Source organism: Poecilia reticulata, linkage group LG13 (assembly GCF_000633615.1).
Source record: "Poecilia reticulata strain Guanapo linkage group LG13, Guppy_female_1.0+MT, whole genome shotgun sequence".
Taxonomy (NCBI): domain Eukaryota; kingdom Metazoa; phylum Chordata; class Actinopteri; order Cyprinodontiformes; family Poeciliidae; genus Poecilia; species Poecilia reticulata.
In genome coordinates, this window is record NC_024343.1 from 31,259,576 (window position 1) to 31,268,365 (window position 8,790).

An 8,790-nucleotide genomic window follows, 5' to 3' on the forward strand; every position below is an offset into this window, starting at 1 on the left:
TTCGTTCTGTCGCATCCTTCGTTCTGTCGCATCCTTCGTTCTGTCTTTCGTTCGTTCTGTCGTATCGTTCGTTTGTTCTGTCGTATCCTTCGTTCTATCCATCGTGTTTGTGTCCTGTTGGTTTTTGTTCTTAAAGCTGGTGATGGAACGAAGGATACGACAGAACGAAGGATACGACAGAACGAAGGATGCGACAGAACGAACGAAAGACAGAACGAAGGATGCGACAGAACGAAGGATGCGACAGAACGAAGGATGCGACAGAACTGGCTACATACATTGATGCTAACACACTGGGCAGCTACTGTATGAAATGTCCAGCTTTCAGTCTCGGATGATTTAAAGTTGCAGTTCATGTTTTCTTTCAGATGCCCTTTGACCCCCTGGTATTTTCCTGCAGGCTGAAAACAGAACATGACATGAACATCAGTGTTTATCTCCTGCTGACTTCCTAACTCTTTGTTTCCCAGGAATCTGGCCGGACGGCGCCGACGGCACGGACATCAACGCCGTGTGCCGCTCACATGATGGCTCTCTGCTGGCCTCTGCTGACGACTTTGGCAAAGTGCAGCTGTTCTCCTTCCCCTGCTCCCAACCAAGGGTCGGTCACATCCAGCCTGCGCTGCATCGGCTTCACATTAACACTCTGTAAACCAACTACTGGGTCATAAACGCAGTGAAAGCTTCAAAATAAAACGCTTCCAGATTTTTTAAAGTGGTGGATGGAAACCAGATGTTAAAGTTCAGGTTCCAGGTGTTTCACCGTTTTCATTGAGCCGTAAAACCCAACGCTGAAATGACTTCGAGCAGCTAAGACTAATAAAAGATCTAGAATTTTCTATAAACGCACAATAAACAGAAACATGTGGACGGCGTGAGAAGACGCTCCAGAAGGATTTTAAAAACTTTCTCAGAACAAAATCGATGCTTCGCTCTTAATTTTATCTTTTATAAACTTTGTTTTTTTTCTTATACATTTGTTAAAAGTGTCATTGACAGTTTGAGACCAATAATTTATGAAAAAATCGATCTCTGCTTCTCTGTTTGGTTCTACCGCCATCTGCAGAAATGCAGTGCTTCAAGTCAGAAACAACCAGCGCTGTCAATCATGTTTATGTCCACGCTGCTCACACCCAGGTAGTTCCTGTCACCAGAGGCTGAAGTGAATGCTCAGGCTAGTTAGCATAGCCACAGCTAACGCAGGATAAACCGCTTTCCTGCAAATTGTTTCTCCAACATTACCACATTTAGGAACCCATACATGAGCATGATTGACGGCGCTAAGACCCCCCCCCCTGGCTCTGATTGGTGTATTCCTGCAGATGGCGGTAGAACCACAGGGAGGAGCTCAACCTTTTTATTTTCACAGATTATTTTACAGTTTTAACAAATATGTAAAAAAATACATATTACATACTGTAGCTTTAAGGGGAAAAAGTCCTCTCATAATTTGCAAACTAAATAAAACTCCACCATAAATTGGATAAGTAAAATGTTTATTAGTTTGGTAGTTAGTCAGGCTGCCTGCTCCTAAACAGACAGCAGATGGGTTTAAACCAGCAAAGCTGTAATGAGGGGCATCCTTTAATGATCCAAAATATGTAAAGCATCAACCGTTTTTCACTTTTTATTCACTGTACAGTAACTATTACAGCTGTTCGGCATAAATGTTGTTCCATATCTTCTGATTTTAGTCGACCAGCAGGCTGCAGGGATTTTTGTAGCAGTGTTTTCTAAAGCTGGACGTTTCCTAGCTATGCTAGCTGTGCTATGCTAGCTGTGCTATGCTAGCTAGCGCACAGCTTGAGAAATTCTAAATCATAAATATGAGCATCTCAAAAATCCATTTTAAATTTTATAACAGAAAAACAAATTTGATTTTATGATTTAAAAAAAAAAATTATTTTGCATATTGTTGCATTTTAAAAAAAAATATATATGAATGCATATATACCATTTTGTTTACATTATGGCTCAGAATGAAACAGTAATGATGATATTCATTCTGTGTGCTTCATGAAGCTGGAAAAACTTAATTTTTGCATTAAGCGTTCCTTCGTTAGCTTATACAAGTTTAAAAAAAAATAAGTGAAATGAATAATTTTTGAACGATATTCTTGTTGATTTAAGTGTTTGTGTTTTTCTGAACAGGCTCCGAGTCACGAGTACGGCGGCCACAGCAGTCATGTGACCAACGTCGCCTTCCTGCACGACGACAGTCACCTGATCTCCACCGGAGGGAAAGACACCAGCATCCTGCAGTGGGTAGTTGCCTAGGCAACGCTCTGTCCGACCCCCCCCCCACCCCACCCCATCACCAGATTACCCTCCCCCGCCAGCAGGTGGCAGCACCCCTCTGTGCCTACAGCTGCGTAACCAACCGTCCCGACCCGCAGATGTCCAATCAGAACCGTGTGAGACGGAGGAGAAAAAGTAACATCATGGCTGACCTGTGACCTTTAGCGTTAGTGCTTCCTGTGCCTGAACTGTGTTCATTTCGACCCCCTTTAACAGGAACTCCACCTGATTTCATTTGGGCCGAACGCGGCTCCTTTGCTCTACGGAGCGGTTCCGAACGCCCGGGTTCGGGTTTCACTCGTTTGCTGTGATGTTTTGAAGGAAACTTCAGACGTTTCCGCTTCTTGTTGAGCAAATCGATGCAAAAACCTGAGAAGAGACGTCGTTCCTCCACAGAGTCGGAGGGTTTGACTGAAACGGGTTGAAAACCAGGTCGCTCCCGGGATTTGTTTAGGCCAAACGCAGTCTGAGTGAAGTTGGCCAACATCTTTCTCAAATCTAACAGAATTGGTGCCGAACGTTTGTGCAGCACAAAATTTGTTTCTGCTTTTTTTTTTTCTTTGAAGATATTAAAGGTCAGCCAGCCCCTCCCACAGCACCCAGATCTAGTAACTTTGGTGTCAAATGTTTGTGCTGCGTTTTGCAGCAACATTTCTGTTTCTGCTGCTGTCATTTTAAGGACGGCAATAAATGTTTCCAGAGGTCATGAAAGGTCAAGCAGCCAAACAAAATTGGTCAAACGTTTGTGCAGCAAACATTGTTTTTGTTTGTGCCGCTTTTCCTTTGGAGATATCAATTAAAGCCTAAAGGTCAAAAGGTCAACCAGCCCCTCTTGCATTACCCAGATCTAGTAAAATTTGTGTCAAACGTTTGTGCCGCTATCATTTTAAAATATCACAAAATCAAACAAATTCTGTGTCGATCGACCGAAGCTGCGTTTGTGCAGCAGAAAATTTATTTGTGCTGCTTTTACTTTGAGGAAATTGATGATGACGACGTCTGGAAACTCTTTGACTAAAACCTTTAAAGTGACGGCAGCACAAAAACAAAAATTTATGCAGCACAAACGTTTGACACAAATTTTGTTAAGATTTGAATTTAGTTGTCCAACTTCAGTCCGTTTGCTTCTCTGAACTCGCACAAGTTTCTCCTCTAAACACACAAAAACTAGTTTCTCCTTTAAACTTGAAATAAACTCCTGCAGGGATTTAAGCAGTCGAATGTAACGACCAACGTTTTAAACTCCAAAGTGCGAGAGGCCTGTGTGTGTTTTTGTTTTGTGAGCTGTAAATGAAACGGGTGGAGTTCTGATTTCAGCAAACCGAGGATGACGCCGCCGCCGCCGTCCGCTTCTCTTCCACTTCGAGCCCCAGAAATCGATCGATCGATTGTCCCTTCAATGTTCTCGTTTAGCTTTCGGTACGAAGCGCCTGTTGCATTTCATGCTGCTGTCTGATTGTACTACTGTAACCATGCTGAGCAGGCACTAGGTGGCGCTGCAGTGCAAGAAAAGGAGCATGACTGAGGCTGCTGTAGATGCTCTTGATGATGTCTGTAAACTTTGCGCTCCAGTGGGTTTGAGTGGCCGTGATATTTTAATATTTATCTCTAATGTTACTGACATAATGTGGCTCTTTAGCTGTGGACTCAACCATGATGCTGTGCTGTTGCAGTGAGCTTTAAGCTGTGCTTCGCCTTCTGTTTTGGTAATAAATATTCCTTTTTTAATCTGAGTAAATGTTCTGGGGGAATTTTATTTTATTTTAGTCTGAATAAAATGGAGGAATGTTGAGCCTGAATGGTAAACATTTTTCTTTTAACCTTTTATAGTTGAACAAAAATGTGATGTAATTTTTCTTGTACTGCTAATATTTTAATATTAAGAGTTCACTAAAAGTAACAAAATTGCAAAAGCAGAAATTGAGAATAATTATTGGGGAAAAACTACAACTAACTGGGACTTTATTGTGTGGTCATAAAACTAAAACATGCTGAAATTATAAATGTAATCTTCTATTTTGTGTTTATGAATCTAAATATCTAAAGGTACAAATGAATAAAAATTAAATGAAAATGAACTAAAGTCTGAGTCATGAGAAAAGGACAGAGTGGTTCTCATGTCCCCAAGACGTTTAATCCAATAAAACCGAACGGAAGACCCCGACAGTCTGAGGTCTTTTCCGCTGGAGTACAACCCCGAGGCTGACACACACACACACACACATTAAAAATAAATAAAAATAAAACTTAGACATTTAAACTGATTCCTGTTGATTTTCCCTGAGTTTCAATCCAAGGAAAACCTCTTAATCCCTCATTTAACTTGATTATTTCACTTAAAGTGAAGCAAATATTAATTTTCAATTAATTAATTAACTTTCAACGTTTTATGTGTTGCTAAAAACATTTGTCCTCTACGTTTATTTAAAACGCGCAGATTGACGTATTGGAAACGTTTTCTTGCTATTACCAAAAACAATATAACTTTCACATTTAAGTTTAAAATATAACATCTGACCAATAAATAAGTGCGCTAACTGTTTTCAAAGTGAGGAAAATTGCTAAACTAAAACTTAGCTCGGCTATTAGCACATTAGCATCCAGCATACTTGCTACATAATTATGTAATTAAATATTTTTATTAATTGTGTACAAAATTATTTGATTTTTATCTCCATGTGTACAGAACAAAAGCACGCTAAACGTTTTCAAAGTGAGGAAAATTGCTAAACTAGAAATTAGCTCCCCTGTTAGCACATTAGCGATCTGGTGTACCTACTACATTATTTTCTGTTATTCTGTCATGTTGACATTTTTTTTTAATTGTTCACAAAAATGTACTGTTAGGTCCTGTACAGTCTGAGACTAATTGTTCTAATTATTTTAAAAGTTAGGAAAATTAATAATCATAAAATTGGCTCCCATATTAGCGCATTAGCGGTACAGCCTACATAATTATTTTCTATAGTTCTGCTTCCTGTTGTTCAGCTCTCCTGTAGTCACAGCTTTAATTGATTGTTTACAAAATTATTAGATTTTTGCCTCCATGTTTACAGCACCTGAGAGCGCTAAACGTTTTCAAACTTAGGAAAGTTGCTAAAATTAGCTCAACTTTTAGCGCAGGGGTGTCAAACTCCAGTCCTCCACTGTCCTGCAGTTTTTAGATGCGCCACAGGTACAAAACACCAGAATGAAATGGCTTCATTACCTCCTCCTTGTGTAGGTCGGTTCTCCAGAGCCTTAATGACCTAATTATTGTATCCAGGTGGTGCAGCAGAAGCGCGTTAGCGGAAGTGAGCGCACCTCTGCTAAAAACAAAAGAAACGGGGTTGGATGTTCAGGCAACAATCCCCAAACCTCCATGATGAAGCATCGGGCAGATATTAAATCTGGATAATTAATTTGGCAACGAGCTGCAGCTTAGTTAAAACTCCTCCGTCTGCCAAGATGCTGCTTGAAGTAAAGCAAACAGCGATTAATACTTCTGATGTGAATTCATAACAAAGTGACAAAAGACGAGAGGCGGGATTTTAAAAAGTAAATAATACGAAACATTTTACATTTTTCAAATTAAAAATGGGCTAAAATCCAGACAGTTTCATACAATGAACCTAAATGCTTCATTCAAGCTTTTTTTTTGCTTATTTTTGGCTTTTAATAATTAAACATCTTATTGTTTAAATAAAGGGAGATGATGAGACTAACACGGAAATGAGCTCTATCAATGTTTTTCTCATCTCATAAAAATCATAAACTAAGAAAAACAGAAACTTATTTGTTGTTAGTTTGACCTGAAAATTTATCTAAAATTATATACAGTGTCTGTAAAAAGTATCCAAGTCGCTCCGTTGGATATTTTACCCAAATGAATCACGATCAGCAATTTTTTTTCATTAAATGATCTGATTAATTACTAATTAACAATAATAACTCTATAAGTAATTAATTAATCAGAGAAGAACTTGCCAAGCTCCACATAAACTGTTTACTTTCTGAGTTTGGAGTCATAAAGCCAAAGGTCAAGGAGCGCTGACCTCTAGGAGGCGCTAGACAAGAAAACAACGTGTTTATTCTGGATGATTAATCAGAGAACGTTGATAAAAATCTGTCATGAATATTTGGCTGAACTTTGACCCCATCTTAAGCTTAAAATTAAACAAAACATTTAGAAAAATATTCATTTGTGCTGACCTCATCTTTTCTAGAAAATGTTGAGATTCATCTCAACATTTCTGTGGTTTTGTTTTTTTCTTTTACAAATTTTAGCTTTTGGAGCTCAGAAATTTCTCTTTTCCAGAAAATTCCCTGAAATTATACTAAAAGTTTTTAAGTTTTTCTTTTGAGTTTTGAAGGTCTGAAATTTCCTTAATTTTTCTAGAAAAAAAAATGTAAGGATTAATCTCAGTCTGATTTTTTTTCTTGGAAATGTTCATCTTTTGGAGCTCATAAAGTTCTGAGATTAATCTAAAAATGTCATAGTTTTTTGGCATAAATTGACTCCTCTTTTTTATTTAACATCTATAATTTCCATAATACGCCGTCATACCTTCTGACATGATTCCTTCAGGTAAAATCAAGAGCAAATCGCCTCCATTTGCTGAATTCACCTCATTTAGTGCAACTCATTGAGTGAATCCAGGACAAAAAGGCAAATAAAAACAATAGAAACAAAAATAAAAGCAATCTCTTCTTCTGTGGTTTGGTAAAATATCGATGCTAATGTGGCTAATAGTTGCTCTGAGGCTGCATTTCTGAGATGCCAGCGGCTCCGGCTGCAGCTCGGCGTTGTTGTTCCTGCTCCGTCGCCGAGGATCTTTCATCTCTGCGTGGTTCTGACTCCGTTAGCGTTTCACACTGATCTGGAGCCGCTCCAGTGTTTAGGAGTCTCCATCTGTCTCAACAGACGAGTCCTGAGATTCAGGCTCATGTGAGACCAGAGCAGAATAAAACCCACAGAATCGCGTCAAACTCGATCCAGAAACCGGCAGATTACTGGGATCCGAGTCTGGTGTTGTAGTAAAATCTGATTTTTTTTTTTGGTGTGGTCTTTCACGTTAGTATGCAAAAGTACCCTCTCTCTATTGACATAGAGATATTTGTATCAAACAATATTCCAGTCAAACTCATTTACATTTTGGGCCAAATGAAGATCATGAACGACCTCAAAGAGCCGCTGATGCCAGAAAGTTTTGATAAAACCCGTCAGCAAACTGCTGCAGCGTAAATAAGAAGCTGTTTCTATTCTCAGTAAAATACTAATTCAAGTTTAACATCTTTTCACATTGATGTAATTTTGCAGCACGCAGACAAAAACGGAGTCAATTCGATCAATTAAACAATGTTTTAGCGCAGAAGTCTTATTTTGAAGGTTTTATTTCGGTGTCCTGCTGGACCTCGGAGGGCCACATAAACATTACGGCGGGCCAGATTTGGCCCCTGCGCCTTGAGTTTGACATGTTTGTTCTAGAGAAGGAAAAAGTACAAGTTTTGAAATGTACTTAAGCACAAAAAGCGATTTTCACCTTCAAGAATACAAAATTACTTCCGACAATAAAATACTGAGAAACGTTTACTGATTTTACCTCACAAATAACTTTCCAGCAGGATATAGGAGCTTGTTTAAAGTCAATAATTCCTTAATATTTATGAAAACGTAGGAGTTCCAAAGGCGCCGTTACCTAGCAACCCTGGCCAGGCCTAACCCGTTACCTAGCAACCCTGGCCAGGCCTAACCCGTTACCTAGCAACCGAGTTCTAAATTCACTGGCAGATTATTTCATTTATAACAAAACATTTTTACCATTCTGTGAGTAAAATAATAAAACCTAAAAAAAAAAATTCTCAAGTAAGAGTAGTGATACTTTATAATAAAATTACTAAAGTAAAAGTAAAAAGTATTTGGTGAAAAGTTTACTGAAGTGCTGAGTAACTGATCAATTTCATTTCATATTTAAAAATTACATCATCAGATTAACCAAAAATATAAAGTTATGTGGAAATTTTGGTATTTTAAGAACAAGAATAACAATAATTCATAACAAAAAAAATAGCAAAATTAGGCAAGATGAGATGTTTCCAAATCAGTTTTTTCAGTAAAAAAAAACTTCAGAAACTAACAAAAACTGTTTATGGTAAATTTTTGGTTAAAACCTGTTTGATTTTCACTCATTTATTAAATTGCACTTAAGTAAGAGTAGATAATAAAATGACTCAAGTAAAAGTAAAAGGTACAACGCAATAAAATAAACATTTTAGAGTCACAGGAGCGCGGTGAGAGAGAGAGAGAGAGAAAGAGAAAGAGAGACAGAGACAGAAAGAGAGAGAGAGAGAGACAGAAAGAGAGAGAGACGCAGAGAGAGAGACAGAAAGAAAGAGAGAGAGAGAAAGAGAGACAGAGACAGAAAGAGAGAGAGACGCAGAGAGAGAGAGACAGAGACAGAAAGAGAGACACAGAGAGAGACACAGAAAGAAAGAGAGAGAGAGAGAGACAGA

The 8,790-nt window shown here is 38.4% G+C and overlaps 1 protein-coding gene across 1 annotated transcript in view; it reads left to right on the forward strand.

Moving 5' to 3' along the window:
- Nucleotides 1-2,989, forward strand: part of eml2 (EMAP like 2) — a 21,986-nt gene extending 18,997 nt beyond the window's left edge. The window contains exons 18-19 of the mRNA XM_017308160.1: nt 471-601; nt 2,152-2,989. Of these exons, the coding sequence (XP_017163649.1) occupies nt 471-601; nt 2,152-2,277 (257 nt within the window). The 3' untranslated portion in view covers nt 2,278-2,989. The remainder of the gene's footprint in view (nt 1-470; nt 602-2,151) is intronic.
- Nucleotides 2,990-8,790: the final 5,801 nt, after the last annotated feature.